We start from the raw sequence: 20,412 nt of genomic DNA, 5'->3' as shown, positions 1-20,412 counted from the left end.
AGCAGGAATACCCAGATGTGGCTTTACCCCCTCAAAGGGGTAGTGGGGGCGGGGCCGCTTTCTGTCCCCTCTCCTGGAGCTCTGCCTGGAAGGGCAGATTCGGATTCTTCAGGTCCCAGAGGAAGAAGACAGAAAAGGAAGGGGAGCCCTTTGTCTAGAGGCCACACCTGTCAGAGAAGAAGACCTTAGGATACATCATTTAGCTTCTATTCACCTGAATTTTCTCATCTGTAAAATGGGCTAATAACTCCTACATTTCAAGGCTCTTGTGAGGCAGGCATAGAGCCTCAGGGCAAGTGATAGCTGGAAGGAGAGAGGAGCGCAGCGGTACCCGGAGAGTTAGGACTGGAGCCCGTGGAGGTTGGGGAGCCACGGAGGGAGCACTGAACCCACCAGGCTGCCGTGGAGCCTCAGACCTCAGACCGTGCTCGGATCACACCCAGGTCTCAGATCCACACACGTGCACACACGCAGTCCCTCACTCTCCTCAGATGAATGTGCACAGACCCAGACACCACAGTCTGCCAGGCGTACCCCTTTACGGAGGCTGGCAGGCCTGGTTTAGGTCTATGTGCTCTGTGACCTCGGGCAAGTTCATCGCTCCGATCCTTAATTTCCTCCTCTGTAAAATGGGAGTAGTAGTATTTACATCATTGTGTTGTTAGAGTCCAGTGGAGGGTGTAGGGACAGCTGCCTTGGGGACATATTTCAAGCAAATCCATCCTAATTTCCATGATTCCACCCTCCCCCCACCCCTGCATTGGGCTGTCAATGAAACAGAAAAGCCCAGAAAGAGCTCATCGACATCCTTGCTGCCCCCTGGATTCCCCAGCCGCAGGCATCAGGTTGCATTAGGCCCCAGAAAGAAGGTTACACATTTATTAACTAAGCATTTTTGCTAGGAGGCAAGAGAGAGGCAGAGCTAAAATAACCTGCATCCTGTGGCCTGAGAGTGTTGCTCAGCACCAGCAGTTTTGTCCAAGAAAAGCAAGACATGAGTCCTTCCGAACCCTAGTCTATCCCCTGTCTCTGGGAGAGCAATGCCCTTTCAGAAGAGGGAAGACTGAAATCAAAATTTCCCTCAAGTTGCATCCATCCATCCATCCATCCATCCATCCATCCTTCCATCCATCCATCCATCCATCCATCCATCCATCCTTCCATCCATCCATCCATCCATCCATCCATCCTTCCATCCCTCCATCCCTCCATCTCTCCATCTCTCCATCATCCATCCAAATGCCTACTCTGAGCCAGCACTATATTAAATGCTAGAGGCAGAAACAAAGAATTATAAAAAGTGACCCCTGCCCTCTAGATACTCCTGGTCTGGGAAACAGTTTGCTGCAGTGGAACAAGCAAAGATTTTTGGAGCCAAGAGGCCCAGCTTCAAATCCCAGCTCCCTCATTTACCACCAGTAAATGAAGCATTAGGACACATCATTTAGCTTCTATTCGCCCCAGTTTTCTCATCTGTAAAATGGGCTAATAATTCCTACATTTCAAGGTTTTTGTGAGGGCAAAATGGGGTGACATGTAAAGCACCTAGGCTGAGTTAGGTGCTCAGGAACTAGGTTCCTTCCATGCCAGGCCTTCTAAAAGTATGCACGAGTTAGAAGATGGCTGTGGTGAGGAGAGCATTCGACGGGTTTCACTGCAGCAAGATAACGGATTCGTTATTTCATCTTGACTCTGGGCCCTCCCCAGTATGGAAACAGGCCGGTCTTAGGTAGGCTTTCCAGGTAACTTAGGGAGCCCTACCTGTTGTAAAATGGGGTCTCCTGCCCCCAAGAGTTCACCAGTTGTTCTGAATGCCCAGTGGGGACTGAAGCTGCGGGGTTGGGTGGGCTTGAGTGAGGGAGTTCGGGTGTTAGAGGGAGACGAGGTCAAACACGGCAGCTCTTCTCTCGTGAGGTGAAGGGGAGGTGACATGTGTATCCCCAGGTCCTCACAGAAAAGCCCCACACACTGTAGGCATGAAGTAACATTTTTGACTGAATGACAGAGCTAGGAAATTCACCCTCTGCCCAGCCTGGTTTTCTTCCCTCGGGTGCCCCTTCCTGGAGAGGCTGGTCTTCTGTTCTGAGTAGCTGCAGCCAGGTAATCACACGGACTTTGGTGCCCCTCTGCAGCGAGCTGTACAGTTGACACACGGTGGGGACAGGGACAGGGCATTGCAGCAACTCGATCACTCCATGCCCGCCGAGCACAGGGGAAACAGAGTGTGAATTCTGCCGGGGCCAGCCCTTCTCTGCCCTAGCCCGCCTGGCTTCTGGATTGTTCTGGTATATTCTCTCCACGGGGAGCCTCAGGGAGATGCTGAGAGGGCCTTAGAGACACTGAGCGGGGGTTGCTCGATGGAAAACTACAGACTGAGACTCGCGCTTCACACCCCAGCCCTGCGGGGAAGTCCTAGGACACACAGGGGAGGAACAGGCAAAGGGAAATTTCCCTTTCTCCCCACAGCTTCGCCTCCCCCCACCACCTGGGCCCGAAGACGTGTCTTTATTATCCGGAAGGGGGCACTGTCTGTCCTGAGTGAATGGCCCCGGACGCTCCTGTATGAGCACCGTGAGGACATCTCAGAAACAGCGACGAGGACCCCATTCTGGAGAAGCTCACCAGGCACGTAGTGGGGACGCAGATATTTATTCGACAGGAACCATTTCACCACTGATGGCCGTCAGGCAAGTCCCAGCTGTGTGCTTAGTGCCCAGAGGCCCCCAGAGCATCGTCACTGCTGCCTGGGACACTCCAGCATCCCAGCCCCTGCTTCCAGACCACCCTTCCGCAGACATCACCAAGTGCCCTGAAGCACCGACAACACCCTAAGCAGTCTCCCAGATTGCCTTTTGCCCTCCCAGCAACTCTCTGAAGTAGGTGGTGTCACGCATCCTTGACGGGTCGGTAAACAGAGGCTCAGATGCTTGCCTGGCTGACGGACAAAGGAGGGCGTCAAACCCAGGTCTGTCTACCTGCAAACCTGGGTCCTTTCTAGGTTCTTGAGGTGTGCTCTGGCACGTTCTCTAGGAAAATCCCAAGGAAAAGGGTTGTGGCTGTGAAGGTCCAGAGTCTTGCTTTGAAACCACAGAGGGCAGGTACTTGGTGGAAAAGTCCAGCAGTGATTCACCTCCTCCCATCCCCTCGTCAGCGAGGCCAGTTCCCCTCCCGAGACCTCAGCTTCCAGCCTGGCTGTTGGGGGTGCCCATCCTACCGCCCCGGTGAGAGAGGGCTGTGCCCACCGGAAGAGAAGGAGCCAGCGCCAGAGGGGGCACGGTGAGGCGGGGGGAGGGACAAGGGGCAAAGGCGGGAAGACAGGTGGGTGTGAGTCTCCGAGCCCAGCTCTGGGGGGTCGTCTTGGGACCGCGCCTGCCCGTGGGGGAGCTCTGGCTGGGAGGGAGGTGGGGAGGGGCTGGGGACAGAGGACTCGACTTCCTGAGCTTGGGTGTTGTAATCCTGGCTCACAAACTTTTGGCCTCAGTCCCTCCTGCTGCTGTGGTATTTTCTGCCCCTCCACTTCCCAGTACACCAGCTCACACTCGAGTGTGCGCGCGCGCGCACACACACACACACACACACACACACACACACACACACAGAGTCGCTTTCTGTCTGGGGGGTCCCAGGACCACGACTGGATGGGATTCTGAGCTGGGAGGCAGAGAAGGAGCGAAGGTGGGGGACAGTTTCCCTTTCAGGTCGGGTCTCGCAGCGGCTTCTCTGGGACTCTGTTGGGGCCGCGAGGCTCCCGGGACCCGGGGAGCCAGACGGGAGGAGGTGAGCTCCTCGCAGAGGGTGCGAGGTGGGTGGGTGGGGCGACACCTGGGAGGGGGACTGGGTGGCAGCGTGTGTCTGTGCCGTGAGCGGGGCCAGAGGGAAGTCTGGTGTTGGGGAATCTTAGGACAAGGGGGTCACCCCAGCTCCTCCGCAGCATCTGAGCTGCTCAGGGACAAGTCCGGCGGCAGGAAAGTCCTGAGACGGGGCGGGGGCTGTGGCTCCAGGGAGCCGGGCAGAGAGGAGCGACCCCGGGCCAGAGAGCGAGAGGAGGGGGAGACAGACGGCGCCCTGCACCTGGGAAGGAAGCGGCCAGCAGAGGGGCCAGACCCGTCAGCCTCCCCGCGGGCTCCACACAGGGGTGTGGACGGCAGGGCGGCCTGTGCCCCGGGGGGCATCGGGGGTGCGGGCGGCCCACGGGGGTGTGAAGGGCTCGACGGGGGTCATGTTTTGGTGCCGTGCACACAGGTATGTGTGTGCAAGGGGACGTGACGGGAGCGGCAACAGCGTGTGTGCTGAACGGGGAGCTGGTATGTGGGTGTGGGGTGAAGTGGGGCTGGGACGTCCAGGGCCTGGGCCGCTGCCCCCGGGGGCGCGTGGAGGGCAGCAGCATTTCCACCTGTGTCCGCTCCTCTGCCTACCTGCCCAGCCCCTGAAAACAGTGAATTGGGGGCTCGTCAGCCTCCTGAAGGTTTCCTTCGTGGGCGGCCCTGAGCCCGGCATGGGTGCGAGTGTCTCTGCTTCTGGAGAGCACAGGCGTGTGGTGAGGTCCAGGCCGCCCCACACCCTGCCCCAGCTTAGCAGAGCAGATGGGCAGCAGAGCAGCTGGTGCTAGGGCTTGGAGAGGTGAGAGAGCTGGCATGAACCCTCGGGACGGTGGAGACTTCTGAAAGTCATCGTGACTGAGGATAACACTGTGTTTAAGTATTCCTGGCAAACGGGCCGGGGGTAGAAGGGCACAGTAGAGGGGGGCAGGAGGGTGGGGTGCTGTCCTTTGGCCTTTAACCCCCCAAAGGAGAGCTCAGTACAGCTTTTATGTCTAACGTCCTCCTGGAAAGTTCTTCCTTGAGTCTAACTTGAGTCCCGCTTGCTGCAAGGTAAGCCTGTTTCCCCTTGACTTGCCATGGCCCTGGGCCAGCTTTCCTTTTCACATGCTCTTGCTTTCATTCTGCCATTCCGGTTTTTCACTCTTACCCATAAATCATGCTCCTCTCAACAGCCTTTTTGAAAAAGAACAAACTTGTCACGTGAAGGTCAGCTCATCTGTGTTCTCTTCTCCCAAATCCTGCGCCCACCCTGGGCTCTGGGCTTTGCTTCCTCAGCCTGTGCTCCCCTCTGGCTTTCCCTTCATTTACTCCTTTTCCAGGCGGGTCTCCCCACCTCCAGCTGTTGAGGACAACTTGGCCCTGAAACAGCTGCCTCTGGTCTGGGGACAGTGAGGCTTGTCTCCTGGCCACCCCGTTGGTGACCCTATGCTCAGGCCCCGAGCTGGGCTACGTGATGGCTTGGCGAGCAAAGGCAGTATCTCTCCTTGTCTTTTATGGATCTCATGCGTATACCCTGCCCTCCCAACACCACGGTTGAGTAGGGGTCATTCTCTCTTTCAGGGAGACTTAAAGCCCAGAGAGGAGGTGTGATTTGCCTAAGGTCACACAGCAACGTGGCCACTCAGCTCCCCAGTTACTGTACTGGTAAGTTTGTTCAAACCATTCAAAAATAGTTTACTGAGCACCTGGGGGTGTCAGGGCCTGTTCCTTAATCTCTCTGAGCTTCATTTCCTCATTTATAAAATGGAGTTAATAGTAATTCTTCAAATATTTTTATGAAGATGAAACTTAATAATGCATGTAAGGATGTGTTTGTTTTCAGCACAGTGCTGACTCAAATGTCAACTTCTGTTTTTTTTTTTTAAGCCCTTTACTTCAAAGGACAGGGACACAGGGGCTGGTATGCTGTTTCAGTCCTCCCTTTTCTCTGATACCCCTCAATCTTGAGGGGAACAGGTGTTGGACAAGAAATGGAGTCAAGTTTTTTTTGTTGTTGTTGTTATTGTTATTGTTTGGGGTTTTTTGGCCGTGCTGTGCAGCATGCGGGATCTTAGCTCCCCAGCCGGGGATCGAACCTGTGCCCCCTGCGGTGGAAGCGCGGAGTCTTAACCTCTGGACCACCAGGGAAGTCCCCCGTTAATTTCTACTCTTACTAGCCAGGTCTGGACCAGACCTTGGGTCTCCTGTTTAATGCTTCCTCATCCATGTTTTTGAGTCCATTCATTCATTGGATAATGATTCAGGGGCCAGTCCTCAGAGTCCCCCCAGCCGCAATTCTGTAGCAATATCCACAGTTGGTTCAGGTGTCCCCAGGGGCCAAACCGCCCTGTTCTTTCCACCTGAGGCTTGGTTCTCAAAGCCCCTGGGGTGTGGCTGATCTCTCTGAACCTGGAGCTCTCTTTCCTTCCCTTCTTCCCCCGCCCCTTCCTTTATATCAGAGGGTGAGGCCTTTGATTCCACGGGGTGCCTCTCTCCTTGCCTTCCCTCCTGGGCTGACCTTGCCACGGAAGCCTCCGAGTAGGTCCCAGTATCAGAGTTTCACCCCGACATTCTTTCCCATTCCTGGGATAACCTGCACCCTCCAAGTCACCTTCAAAAATTTCCATAACCTCAGATGGCCCTGCCACACCTTTCTAACTGACTTGGGCTTGGGTTGTTGCCTGGGTTAAAAGGACTAACAAGTAAACACAGACTCTTCTTTTAATAAAAAGAATCCCTTGTGTTTCTCTAGAAACTTGGAGGAGCAGAGCCCTTGGTAGCTCCTGGTCACTTTGGTTCCCCACTGCCCCTTGGAGGCAGAGGCGGGGGGCCTGGGAGAGAGGATCCTTCAGCAGCCCGGCACGTCTTCCTGGCAGAAACAAGAGTGGAGGTGGCGGAGTGTGGGGAGGGAAGGCCAGCAATGATTCTGGTTAAAGCACGCATCAGTCTATCTCCTGGCAGCAGATAAACAGCCCGCGAGAGGGACAGGGTAGAGCAGAGAGTGGCTGCTCTTAAGGAGGGCAGGGAGTTGGGAAGGGCAGTGACCTGCCGTGATGAGCAGTCACTTCTGGGTCTCCCTTGAGGGGACCGCTCGGATCCGGAGGTGAGCGCCCAAGTGAGGGTCCCTCTGGTGGCCACTTCTGCCACCAGAACCCCCGCCTGCTCTCAGGACAGAGGATCAAGAACCAGGGTCCCCTCGAAGGCCGCTCCTGTCCCGACCTGGCCTTGTGCCCCACCCTCCTCTGCCCTCCCAATCAGATGCCCGGAGTTAGCTGGCTCCCATGTTTACCCAGAGGCAATCGATCACGCTGGCATAGCTACGAGCACACAGCTGGCCCAGGGAATACCATGCAGTTACCGGGCCACACCTGCCCTTTGACCTCCTGTTACCCCCGACAGCCTTTGATCCCTTCTGGCCTGGAGGCCGGAGCCTGGGCGGGTGACACCCACTGACACTGAGCAGCCAGGCAGAAGGGCCAGCGGGGGCGGCAGCTGGCTGTGAAGATCAGAAGAGACTTGGAATAAGAGTCCCCGAGCTTGGGTTTCAATCCCGATCTAGTCCTGAATGGTCTCAGGCAAGTCAATTCACCTGTCAAGGCCTGGATTTTTCCATCTGCAAAATGGGCAAACTAAGAACAAACTGCTCCCTGTTTGTTCTCAGAGCTGTGAGAGCAAAGTGTAACTTTAGGTGTAAATATCAAGAATTTGGGAGGAAAATCAACAGTCTGACACTATTCGACAGCATTCCAGCAATAATGAAAGGTTAGGATGGAGAGAGCGGGGGTGATGGGCGTCCTTGGGGCTGCCCAGCTCATTCCTTCTTGTCCCCGCAGGCCGCGCCTCTCCTGCCGTCCTGCCCACTCCCATCTGTGGCCTCCCAGCCCGTCCATGGCTGCAGACGACAGAAAAGTGGCAGTTCCCAAGGATGGGCCTTCTGTGGTCTCCTGGGTCCCTGAGGAGGGAGAGAGGTTGGACCAGGAAGGCAAGGACCAGGTGAAGGATCGGGGCCAGTGGAGCAACAAGATGGAGTTCGTGCTGTCCGTGGCCGGGGAGATTATCGGGCTGGGCAACGTCTGGAGGTTTCCCTACCTCTGCTACAAAAACGGGGGAGGTGAGTTCACTCTGAGGTGGGGAGAGCAGTGCCCACCTGGGCACCTCCTGCCTGGGCAGTGGAGGGAGGCTGGCAGGGAGCTTGACTCCAGCATCCCCCCGCTGTGAAATGGGGATGCTTCCTCACGGTGAGCTCCTCTCAGCTCACACTCTGGGCCACCCTTGCCAGGCACCGTGCTAGATACAAAGCACAACACACTCTGGGTTACACTCCAGCAAAGGGCAGCAGACCACAGACAAATACGTCCACTGTGGTCTGTCACATGGTGGGGAGCGGACGGGCCCAGAAGCAGAGCAGGGAGGAGGGGCGGGGAGGGGCGTGAGATGGGAAGCGAGGGGACCAGGAAAGGGTCCGTCCGGGAGGTGGCCTTTGAGCCCAGACTTGAAGGAGGTGAAGGAGCCAGTCTCAAGGATGCAGTTCAAGTGAAGAACATTCCAAACGCAGGGGATGGCAAGGGCGGAATGACAGGCGGGAGAGGAGCCAGAGGTCGGGGCTCGGCCCCTCCGGGCCCTGCTCTGAGTGACATGGGAGCCACTGAGGAATGTTGATCAAAGAAATGACATTATCTTGTCTATGATTTTTTTTTTTTAATTCAAGAAACAATTTTATATTTTTCAGCGCTGGTAGTAAAAATGAGCAGGGGCACGGTGGGGAGGGATCAGAGTCACCTTTGTAAGTGTACAATTAAGTGGTTTTAATATGTTCGCAGACTTGTGCAACCATTACCACGACTGATTCTAGAAAATTTCCATCACCCCCCAGAGAAGCCCTGTACCTGTTAGAAGTCACCCCCGAGCCCTCTCCCCATCAGCCCTTGGCAACCACTCACCCACTTCCTGTGGCTGTGGATTTAACCTATTTGGAATATTTCACATAAATGGAATAATTCATTTAGATGAGTTTATGTGTGACTGGCCAGATTCATTTTTGCCTTTTGAAAATAACTGTATTCCTCTTGTGGAAATGATATATGTGAATATTAGAAACATTCCAGAAAGGTAAAAAAGAAGGAACATTCCTGTTTAAAAATAACCACTGTTTAGAAAATCCTTCTAAACACTGTTTCTATTTAATTTGACAAATATTTAGTGAACATCTACCACATGTCTTGCTCTCTGTTTTATTTTATTTACTTTTTTAAAAATTTATTTATGTATTTTATTTTCAGCTGCGTTGGGTCTTCGTTGCCATGCATGGGCTTTCTCTAGTTGCGGCGAGCGGGGGCTACTCTTCGTTGCGGTGCGCGGGCTTCTCATTGAGGTGGCTTCTCTCGTTGCAGAGCACGGGCTCTAGGTGCACGGGCTTCAGTAGTTGCAGCACGTGGGCTCAGTAGTTGTGGCTCGCAGGCCCTAGAGCGCAGGCTCAGTAGTGTGGTGCACGGGCTTAGTTGCTCCGCGGCATGTGGGATCTTCCCGGACCAGGGCTCGAACCCGTGTCCCCTGCATTGGCAGGCGGATTCTTAACCACTGTGCCACCAGGGAAGCCCCTTTTATTCATTTATTTGATGTGGACCATTTTTTTAAAGTCTTTATTGAATTTGTTACGATATTGCTTCTTTTATTTTATGTTTTGGTTGTTTGGCCACAAGGCATGTGGGATCTTAGTTCCCGGACCAGGGATCGAACCTGCACCCCCTGCATCGGAAGGCAAAGTGTTAACCACTGACCACCAGGGAAGTCCCTTGCTCTCTGTTTTAAAACTTATAGTTCTTACTGCAAATTGCCTAAACCAATGACTCCAAAGAAACAGAAATGGGACTTCACGGGCAGGCCAGGGCTGGGGTGAGAACTAACGCTGGGGGAGGATGTGGTGGCTTATTCTTGCCCTGGCCGCAGTGTCACGGACACAGAGGTGGCTATGACCAAAGATGATCTCGTCAGAGCCCTTGTTCCACAGAGGAGGACAGGGGCCCAGAGACCTCAGCCACTTGCCTGGGACCACGGAGCTGGTCGGCAGCAGCAGGCCCAGGAAGACTCACCAATCCTTCTTTACTCTCACATGCTGCTACTTGGAGGGCAGATGGTACAAGAGTTTGGGGGGGCAATTTGGAAATGCCGGTCGAAGACCTTAAAAATGTTCATCCCCGGGACTTCCCTGGAGGTCCAGTTGTTAGGACTCTGCAGCGCTTCCACTGCCATGGGCCCGGATTCCATCCCTGGTCGGGGAACTAAGATCCCTCATGCCTCGAGGCATGGCCAAAAAAAAAAAAAGTTTATTCTGAGAAGGTGGAAACAACCCAAACGTCCATCAGTGGATGAATGGATAAACAAAATGTGACCCATACTGACACTGGATCGTCATTTAGCCTCGGAAAGGAAGGAAATTCTGATACATGCTGCAACATGGATGAAACTTGAAGACATTATGCTAAATAAGTCAGTCACGAAAGAATAAATACTGTAGGATTCCCCTTCCATCAGGTGCCTAGAATGATCAAGTTTGTAGAGACAGAAAGAGGAAGGGTGGGTGCCCGGCTGGGGGACGGGGAGGGGGAGTGAGTGTTGAAAGGGGACAGAGTTTCAGTTTGGGAGGATGAGAAAACTCTAGAGACAGATGGTGGCGATGGTTGCACAACAGTGTGAATGAACTGAATGCTGCTGAGCTGTACACTTAAAAATGGTTAAAATAGTAAAAGTTATGTTATGTACATTTTACGACAGAAAAAGCAAAAAAAAAAAAAGGTCCATTTCTCTTGCCCTCTGACTCAGCAGTTTCTCTGCTGGAAGTTTAAGCTAAGGAGCAGGGTAGACAAGTGCACGAGAATGTGGGCAACGGTCCTCACCGCAGGAGGAGGATGACCAGAAAGGCCAGCGGGGTTCTGACCAAAGAAACTCTGCGTAAGACGGAGCCACACAGCCATTAAAGTGGCGACGCAGATACGGATTTATTGATATGAAAAGAGGTCCATGATATACATTTTTAAAATGGTTATCAAGTCACGCATAGTAGGTTCTCATTTTTGCAAAGAAGGAAATATATATGTATGTGTTTGTCAGAAAATTGGAAGGATATACAATGCTTTCTCCTTTCCTTCCCTTTGTACTTTCTGTTTTTCTACAGAGTAACATGCATTGCTTGAGAGGCATTATCACGTTGTGGTTAAGAGCCCAGACTCAGTGTCAGACCACCTGGGTTTGTGCCTTGGTTTCCTCATCTGTAAGATGGAGATGACACCAGTACCCGTGGCCTGGGAGGCTGCTTTGTGTGGGTTTTGATGTTAGTGAAGGATTTAGAAGAGGGCCTCACACACAGAAGCACCAAGTGCCAAGCGTTATGACTGGGCGATGAACAATAATCTGTGTTCACCCAGGTACACGCTTCCGAGGAGATGGAGGTGGGCGCCCTGGGCTGTAATTTGCTGGGTGCCTTTAGGTCTGCCCTCTGGCTAGCCTCTCACGAGGCTGCTGAAGCCACGTCCCCCCTGAGAATTTCCCCTAGCAGAGGAGTGGCCTTGTCTGCAGTGTGGGGGGGGGGGCCAGTTCAGACCAGAGCCTGAGGGAGGGAAAATACCCTCTGAAAATGCCTACAGGGAAAATCATTTTCCCAAGGTGTTTTTGTTTGTTTTTGTTTTTCTCGAAAACGTAACAAACTTGATGATTTAATAAGCATATCAGATTATACTGAACACGTTTTCAGTTCCAAAAAGAATAAATGGACTAGATTTGTGAAGCGCGCTGAGAAAACATGTAGGGCATGTATTAGGATCTCCATCTCCATTATCATTCATTTCCCTTCCGAGGTCTTTCCTATGCCGGGTGGGGCGCCCGCGGCGGGGGGGGGGGGGGGGGGCCAGTTCAGACCAGAGCCTGAGGGAGGGAAAATACCCTCTGAAAATGCCTACAGGGAAAATCATTTTCCCAAGGTGTTTTTGTTTGTTTTTGTTTTTCTCGAAAACGTAACAAACTTGATGATTTAATAAGCATATCAGATTATACTGAACACGTTTTCAGTTCCAAAAAGAATAAATGGACTAGATTTGTGAAGCGCGCTGAGAAAACATGTAGGGCATGTATTAGGATCTCCATCTCCATTATCATTCATTTCCCTTCCGAGGTCTTTCCTATGCCGGGTGGGGCGCCCACTGGAAACTTTCCACCGGGCCCTGCTCACAGACAGGAGGACGCTGCTGTCTTGGGCCCCCGGGGGTTGCGGGGGGCGGCTGGGGGCTCGGCCGCCAGCTCAGCGCCCCCCCCCCCACCCCCGGCAGGAGCCTTCTTCTTCCCCTATTCCATCTTCCTCTTCACCTGCGGCATCCCGGTGTTCTTCCTGGAGGTGGCGCTGGGCCAGTACACCAGCCGGGGCAGCGTCACGGCCTGGAGGAAGATCTGCCCACTCCTCCAGGGTGAGTGCATCCCAGCTGCACCTCCCCGGCCACCGCCCTCCCCGCTTCCCTCATCCACCCTGTGCTGAGGGCTGCAGAGGAGCCAGGACATGCCACCGGGCCTCCTGGGGCCCGAAGCTTCTAGAACCTGGGTGGAAGCAGTCTCCAGGAAGGAGGACACAAAATTATAACTGGGCACAACATTAGGTGCAGAGTTTGGGGAGGGGCCCTTGCAAGTGAGGAACCCTGAAGCTGAGGCTTCACAGCTTCACGGGAGATGTGCTCCCGAGCGTGTGGCCTGGTCCCAGACACGCCTCCGCGGGGTATAATCATGGTGATGATGGTGATGATGGTGATGATGTGCCAGGGCTCACGTCAGCACGCCACACGCGTTTGCATCCTCACCTAACCCTCCAGTAGCGTCTGCATCACCCTCGTAAGATGAGAAAATGAGGCCATTCACTAACCCAGGTCTCCGTGGGTTTGTGCTGTGTCCTGTGTTAGGGACTAAGCTGGTCCCAGCCCCTGCCCTCCCTCTGGGGATCTGCTGGCACCGATGTGAGCAGTGGGGATGTCCTCTTCCACCCTCTGTTCAGCTGATGGCGCCCTGGCGGCCAGTGGAAAACCCAGGGGCCTCCTGGTCCCTGAGCGGCTCCTCGCATGGTTGCGGGGGAGGGAGGACTCTGCCTCGGACGCCAGGCCCTAAGGGGCCGGCCCAGGACAGGGCTGTCTGGGGGCCGCCAAGCCTCCGCTGGACGGCGTGGACATGGTGGAACCACCCTGGCTCCTGAGCAGACTGGGAGCCTGACCAGGGGCTGGGCGGCGGGGCACGGCTCGTCTGGTGCTTATCCCTCTTGGGGCGTCAGATGGTTTTGTGGGGTCCTTGGGGGCCCATGTGGTGATTTGGGGGGTCCCTGTGGGATCAGAATGGGGACCCTGTGGGGTCTCTGGGATGATTTTCTCGGATCCTTGGGGTCCGTGTGGGCTGTGTGTGGTCCACGTGGAGTCTGTCCTCGGCTTGCTCCCTGGGGTCCACAACCCCACCGAGGCTGCCCGGGTCCTTGCCTGATGCCCACACACGCGTGGGTTCCCTCCACCCCCCCAGAGGCTCGGATGCCTAGTGAGACCCGAACTCAGGAACCTCCTGCCTCTGTTCCTCCTGTCCCTTGCGACTTCACAAGTGATGCATGACTGTCACAGAAAAACTAGAAAAACCAGAAAAAGAAAAGAACTTTTAAAAGTGAACTGAAATCTGTCACCCAGAGAACCACCTGTTAACCTCTGGATGATGCTCCTTCCAGAGATTGTCTCATGAAAAAAAAAATACGTTCAGATATATATCATAAAACTGGGAGAATGCCTAGGGTGGTGTTCTGTCACCTGCTTTTCTTACTTAGGAAGATAAGGAGTAAAGGGCCTCTCAGGCCTGTGAATGAGCCCCGCGGTGTCTCTGTGGCCCCTGTCCCTCCGGCACGGTGGGCGGCTCCCAGGCTGACGCTGGTCTCTGGGACCCCCTTGTTCCCCCCTGCCCAGGCATTGGCCTGGCGTCTGTGGTCGTCGAGGCTGACGCTGGTCTCTGGGACCCCCTTGTTCCCCACCCCCCAGGCATTGGCCTGGCGTCTGTGGTCGTCGAGGCTGACGCTGGTCTCTGGGACCCCCTTGTTCCCCACCCCCCAGGCATTGGCCTGGCGTCTGTGGTCGTCGAGGCTGACGCTGGTCTCTGGGACCCCCTTGTTCCCCCACCCCAGGCATTGGCCTGACATCTGTGGTCGTCGAGGCTGACGCTGGTCTCTGGGACCCCCTTGTTCCCCCCCCAAGGCATTGGCCTGGCGTCAGTGGTCGTCGAGGCTGACGCTGGTCTCTGGGACCCCCTTGTTCCGCCCCCCCCAGGCATTGGCCTGGCGTCTGTGGTCATCGAGGCCTATCTGAACGTCTACTACGTCATCGTCCTCTCCTGGGCCCTATTCTACCTCTTCAGCTCCTTTACCTCCGAGCTGCCCTGGACCGCCTGCACCCACGCCTGGAACACAGGTACTTGTCGTGTCGGCCCTGGGACGGGCCAGCCGGGGCCAGGCGAGCCGTGATGGAGCCCCCAAGCCGAGCTGGGCGGGCACAGGTGGCCACTCTGCTGGCCGACCCCGTGTGGGACCTCCAACCAGCCGCCAGGACAGCCAACAACCCGGTGGGACGGTGGGTGACAAGCGGCTGCCAGGCACTAACACCCCCCAACGTCCACCCACCGAGCCAGTGTTCACTGCGGGCCTACTGTGTGCCAGACCCTCAAGACCCAGCGGTGGGCCCGGGTGATTCAGCCTAGCCCGCACCGGGGACAGTCAAGCACTGGGAACAGACAAGCGGACAGAGCAGTGGCAGATTTCGATGGGTGACCACAGAAGGATGGGAAGGGGCCTGCGTGGGGACCACTCCCGGCGGGGCCGTCCTGCAAGCCCATCCCCCCATCGCTGGGGAGTGAGGTGCACACGTGGGCATGGGGGCCTGGCCTGAGGTCTGGACAGGGTCAGAGGTGGCTGGCAGCATGGCCAGAGGAGCAGCCAGATTCACAAGGACGAGAGCAGTGTGAGGCACACAGGGACGGGGGCTGGTCACACGAACCAGCCGAGCAGGAACTCCTGATGCTGGAAAGCGGGGGCTCCAGAGGAAGCTCTGGGGACCGGGAATGCGAGGCCAGAGGGGGGCGGACGGGGTGTGAGGGCGCCTCTGCCCGCCTGGCCCGCTGCTGACGCCCCTCTTGTCCCCGGCAGAGCACTGCATGGACTTCCTGAACCACTCGGCAGCTGGCGCAGCGGCCCCGCCCGTGAACTTCACCTCCCCCGTCATGGAATTTTGGGAGTAGGTGCCCGGCCTGGAGGCCACCTCCCGGGGGCCCCAGGCAGAGAGAATCTGGATGTCTGGGGTGCGGGATTGGGGGTGCAGGTGTACACATCTCTGTGCATGCTTTCCAGCACTCACGTCACTAGGAGATGAGGGACCCTCCACACCTACCGTCCACACCCTCACGCTCGCCCCGCATCCACCTGTGTCCACCTGGACTCACACACGCATCCACGTGACTTGCATCGCCCACATGCCTTCTTACCATCACCCACCCGCACCCACATGCCCACCTGCACGTAGACAGCCACAGCCGACGGCCAGCGTGAGCTGGGAAGAGTCTGCACCAGCTCCGTGTGCCCTGATGTCCTGGTGGTGGCTTGAAATTGGCCGAAGTGGGAGTATTTACACCACAGGAACTGGCAAATTTCTACACTCACACCCGCACCCTCCACACGAGCACTTGCACCCCAGCGTCCACACGTATCCACCCTTGCGCTTATACAAGGCTACCCGCCCTCACACTTACCTTGGCCCACACGTACTCACTGACACTCTCCCCGGGGCGCCCGCCCGGCATCCACGCCGCCCTCATGCCCACCGACCCCGGCACACACATGTTCCCATCACCCCAGTCACTCTTCAGATGCTGACGCACATCCAGCCCCTCTGTCTGCTTCCCCAGCACCTGCTCATCAACTGCCTGTAAGGGTCTCTGCTCCCCACGGGCTCGAGCTCGCTCAGACGCTTACTGCCCTCACTCTCTGCCTCTATCTCTCCAACAACAGAGAAAGCTGGATGAGTTAGACAGATACCTATGGGATTACGTGGTCGTCTAACAGCCAGGGGCTTAGAGACCACAGGTGGGAACGTGCTGGCCATGGGGCAGGGGAGGGGTGGGGGCAGGGAGGCGTAGACTCTGAGACCCGTGGGGTCAGCTCTGAGGATGAGGACACCTGATGGCGGAGGCCACCGTCCCCTCGGCCTCACCTGGTTGTGTGTCTCCCCGTCCGCAGGAGACGTGTTCTGGGCATCAGCTCCGGCATCCACGACCTGGGGGCCCTGCGCTGGGAGCTGGCCCTGTGCCTCCTGCTTGCCTGGGTCGTCTGCTACTTCTGTATCTGGAAGGGGGTCAAGTCCACGGGCAAGGTGAGGGGTTCTGGCTCCGGGACCGCTCTCTGTGGCCCCCAGGGTCCACGGGGACACACATGGCATCCCTCTGGAGACCTGAAAGAGAAAGCAGTGAAAGCGAGAGGCCTGCTGAGAACAGGGGACATCGCGGGAAGGCAGGGTTTAGCTCAACACAAGGGAAGGCTTTCCTTTTCGGTATGACTTTCACTTTACGTAAGTGACATGCAGAGCAGAATAAGAACCATGAAAGTCCCGGTGTCAGAGCTGAGCCACCAGAGGTCTGGAGGGGTGTCTGCTCATCCCTGTCAGAGTTTTGCTGGTCGGCTTCTAGCTTCCCTTATACGCGCGCGCGCGTGTGTGTGTGTGCTGTGTGAATATCGCACAGTCAGGATCACACACTTGTATGACGTGCTTGTCTCGTTTAACAACACACCAAGATCACATCTAGGATGAAGGGGCAAACAGGCCAGTCTTTGAGGTGGTGGGTTTCCAACCTCTGAAGGAGCTCAAGCTGAGCATGGACAAAGTGGCCTGTTGTGTGTACAGAGTTCACACTGGAGCATCATTTCCAACCCAGGGAGTCTGACATTGATGCTCCACGCTTGTTACAGCCGGGAACAGACAGGGTCCCACCTTCTCTGATTAGCCCCCTCCCAAAGCAGCCTCCCTCTTCCACGGATTGTTGTAATAACGATAACATAAAAATAGTAATAGTAATAATGACACGGACAGTGCCGCCCTCTCGGGGAAGGGGCAGAGTGGAGCCCCCCGTGTGTCTCCCGTCCCCCGGAGCTCAGGCCACTGCTGCTCCCCCAACCTTAAGCCTGGAAAAGTTGTCTAAATTTCCCCATTGATCACTGTACAGATCTGCTCACCTTCCCCCTGGGCAGGGGAGTCCCACCCTCTTCAGGGGGCACGGGGCGGGCGAACAGCCAGGATAAGGGATTAAGAGAGACCAGAATCTGGATTCAAAAAGAGTTCTCGAGGGCTTCCCTGGTGGCGCAGTGGTTGAGAGTCCGCCTGCCGATGCAGGGGACGCGGGTCCGTGCCCCGGTCCGGGAAGATCCCACATGCCGCGCAGCGGCTGGGCCCGTAAGCCATGGCCGCTGAGCCTGCGCGTCCGGAGCCTGTGCTCCGCGACGGGAGAGGCCACGGCAGTGAGAGGCCCGCGTACCGCAAAAAAAAAAAAAAAGAGTTCTTGAAATGTTACGGGTGGAAACTCATACCCCTCCCTGTCCTTCCTCCTGTCCCTTTGCCCCGCTGATGTGTGTCTCATCCTCTGCTGGGGAGCCCCAGACACCCCAGAATGTGTAAATGAAGGGGTGGGAGGTCTCCTGCGCTCAGCGCCCCTCCGAGGCGGCTCGAGCTGCCTGGGGAAGGGTGACCTTGGTCTTCTCGCCCCAGGTTGTCTACTTCACAGCTACGTTCCCCTACCTGATGCTGCTCATCCTACTGATCCGAGGCATCACCCTGCCCGGAGCCTACGAGGGCATCGTCTACTACCTAAAACCAGATTTGCTTCGGCTCAAGGACCCCCAGGTAGGAACCTCACTGGGGACTGTTTCCCCAGGCATCTCCCGCCCCAAACCAGATCTGGACTTTTGAAAACCTTTGATTGCTTTTCACTGTTTAGAGGCAATCTGTGCCCACTGGAGGAAAAAGTAGATAATATAGAAGAAAATTATGAAGAAGGAACTAAAAACCTCTCGTAACCCCACCACTCAGCTATAACCTCTGTCAGCATTTTAGTATATTTCCTTCCAATTTTTTTTCTAGCTGGTGTGTGTGTGTGTGTGTGTGTGTGTGTTTTCATGTAGTTGAGATAATTATACGTGGAGATAAATATATTTTCACTTAAATTATAGTGTAAGCATATTCCTTGTTATTAAATCCATTTGTAAATGTCATTTTATCATTTGCATAATGTTTCCTCCGTCCCCCATCCATCCGCTCACTCATCCAGCCAGGATGTACTGCGGTCCCATAAGTCCAGGTACCTCTCTAGAGCTGGTGTGGGCAGCGGGCGGACAGAGCCGGACATATGACCTCTGGGCATCCACACCTGGGGCAGGTGTCGGCTTTTACTCAGTTCTTCCCCGTTCCTGTACATTTAGGTCATTTTTGTTGTTTTTTTTTTATGATTGTACAGACAGCTGCGATGAACACCTTGTGTTTAAATCTTTGACCACATCTCTGATTATTTCCTGACAGTAGTCAGACGTAGAAGTGGGATTACTAAGTCAGGGAGTACGCACCTTTTAAGGCTCTTGACATGTGCTGTGGACTTTGACCGCCTGTGTTGGTGGGTACCCTTCCTTCTGTAGGCCCATGAGAGATTCAAGCAGAATTTATTTTAACCTTTGATAGGTCAAAGTAGTAGCATGTTGCCATTTTCATTTTTTTTTTACTAGTGCGATGTTGGACATTTTCCCCCTCTGGACTTGTCTGAGCACATTCTTTGCCCCTCCCACTCCCCCGCCCCCGGTGGAGTCTTGGTGTCTTCTCTCTATATTTGAAGGCCGTGGCTTCTGCCCACATGGCTGCCTGGGGACACCTGCAGGTTGAGGGCGGCCAGGGCCTCAGCTCCGCCCTGCAGACAGGCCTCTCCTTCTCTGGTTCACCGTCTGTGGTGAACCAACGAGAAGGTACAGTCACGAGCACCTACGTGGTGCCTGCTGAGCGCCCAGGGGAAGAGCATGCGTTAGTGGGCGCGGGCTGTAACGTGCGCTCTGCGGGGACGGAGGGGCCGCTGGTTGTGGAGGTGAGGGGCGGTCACTGCTCCAGGCCCTGGCGGGCTCCGCCCACCTTCCCACCGCTTCCTCGGGGTCTCCCGCAGGTGTGGATGGACGCGGGCACCCAGATTTTCTTCTCCTTCGCCATCTGCCAGGGGTGCCTGACGGCCCTGGGCAGCTACAACAAGTACCACAACAACTGCTACAGGTGAGCGGGGCGCAGGGTCCCGGGAAGGGGCCTTCCTCCGCTGTGAGCAGGGGCCCGAAGCTGTGCAAAACCGACACTGTGGTCCCCTTTCCAGACCTGGTCTTTCTCCCTCCCTTTCTTCTCTTCACCTTCTGGTACCTGGTCTTGGGCTCCTTCCCCCCACTTCCTTTCCTCTCTCCTCTTTACCGCTCACCGTCTTTGGATGTCCCCACACGATGGGTTTCTTTCTCCCTTTTCCTTCCCGTTTTCCGCAGGGACAGCATCGCCCTCTGCTTCCTGAACAGCGCCACCAGCTTCGTGGCCGGGTTTGTGGTCTTCTCCATCCTGGGCTTCATGTCCCAGGAGCAGGGGGTGCCCATCTCTGAGGTGGCCGAGTCAGGTGGGTGCTGCTTCGCTGCCTGGGGCAGGGGACAGGAGGGCCAGGGGTCCCAGAAGCTGGGTACTGTAGGAACCTTTCAGCATCAGGCGGCCGTGCTGGGCACAGAGCAGAACCCCAAAACCAGGGGAGGGAGGACGGAGACGGGGACGGAAGGGAGGACGGGCGCACGACTGGAAAGCGTGCTCCCCAGAGCAGTAGAAGAGCCAGCCGCCCTCGGGAACCAGCGCGCGCACGCAGGCGCGCGCGCATGCGCGCGCACGCGCGCGAACCCAGGGGCGGGCCCCTGATGGCGTGTGTGCCCGGCAGGCCCTGGTCTGGTGTTCATTGCCTTCCCCAAGGCTGTGAGCATGATGCCCCTGTCCCAGCTGTGGTCCTGCCTCTTCTTCATCATGCTCATCTTCCTCGGGCTGGACAGCCAGGTTCGCCCCCGCCCCCGCCCGCCCTGCGACCCCCTTACTAGCTTCTGCGTCCGCCGCCATAACCTCCCCGACCTCGCTGTCCCCCGACCGGACTTCCCAGCCCTGGCCCCGGCATCCGGGGCCTGTCCTTGAGGCTGGTCGGGGGACGCCCGGCCTCCTCTTCTGGGAGGGGCCGCCTGCTTTGCTCCCCCAGGCCCGACCCTTCGGCGCGCAGATGTGGACACGCCCTCCCAAACCTTCGGGCCGCCCAGCCCCGCCCAGCGAACCCTCGCGGCTGGCACCTTCAGTGGTGGAGACGAGGCTGAGGCAGGCTTGGCCTCACCCCGGTTCTGGGCCCGCTGTGCTCTGTGGGCCAGCGTGGGGTTGGGGAGTGAGAAGGCAGAGGCCCCTCTTACCAGCCCCCTCCGGCCCACAGTTTGTCTGTGTGGAGTGCCTGGTGACAGCCTCCGTGGACATGTTCCCCAGGCAGCTCCGGAAGA

The 20,412-nt window shown here is 56.2% G+C and overlaps 1 protein-coding gene across 1 annotated transcript in view; it reads left to right on the top strand.

The window, feature by feature from the left end:
• The first annotated feature begins 7,688 nt into the window (after positions 1–7,688).
• SLC6A12 (solute carrier family 6 member 12) overlaps positions 7,689–20,412 on the top strand; it is a 17,908-nt gene continuing 5,184 nt past the window's right edge. Inside the window, exons 1-10 of the mRNA XM_007469468.1 lie at positions 7,689–7,911; positions 12,119–12,253; positions 14,123–14,263; positions 14,995–15,082; positions 16,081–16,213; positions 17,600–17,734; positions 19,032–19,135; positions 19,390–19,514; positions 19,821–19,933; positions 20,349–20,411. Of these exons, the coding sequence (XP_007469530.1) occupies positions 7,689–7,911; positions 12,119–12,253; positions 14,123–14,263; positions 14,995–15,082; positions 16,081–16,213; positions 17,600–17,734; positions 19,032–19,135; positions 19,390–19,514; positions 19,821–19,933; positions 20,349–20,411 (1,260 nt within the window). The remainder of the gene's footprint in view (positions 7,912–12,118; positions 12,254–14,122; positions 14,264–14,994; positions 15,083–16,080; positions 16,214–17,599; positions 17,735–19,031; positions 19,136–19,389; positions 19,515–19,820; positions 19,934–20,348; position 20,412) is intronic.

Source organism: Lipotes vexillifer, unplaced genomic scaffold, assembly GCF_000442215.2.
Source record: "Lipotes vexillifer unplaced genomic scaffold, Lipotes_vexillifer_v1.1 scaffold395, whole genome shotgun sequence".
Lineage (NCBI taxonomy): Eukaryota > Metazoa > Chordata > Mammalia > Artiodactyla > Lipotidae > Lipotes > Lipotes vexillifer.
Note: the sequence above shows the minus strand (reverse complement) of the source record. Positions and strands in the feature narration are given on the sequence as shown.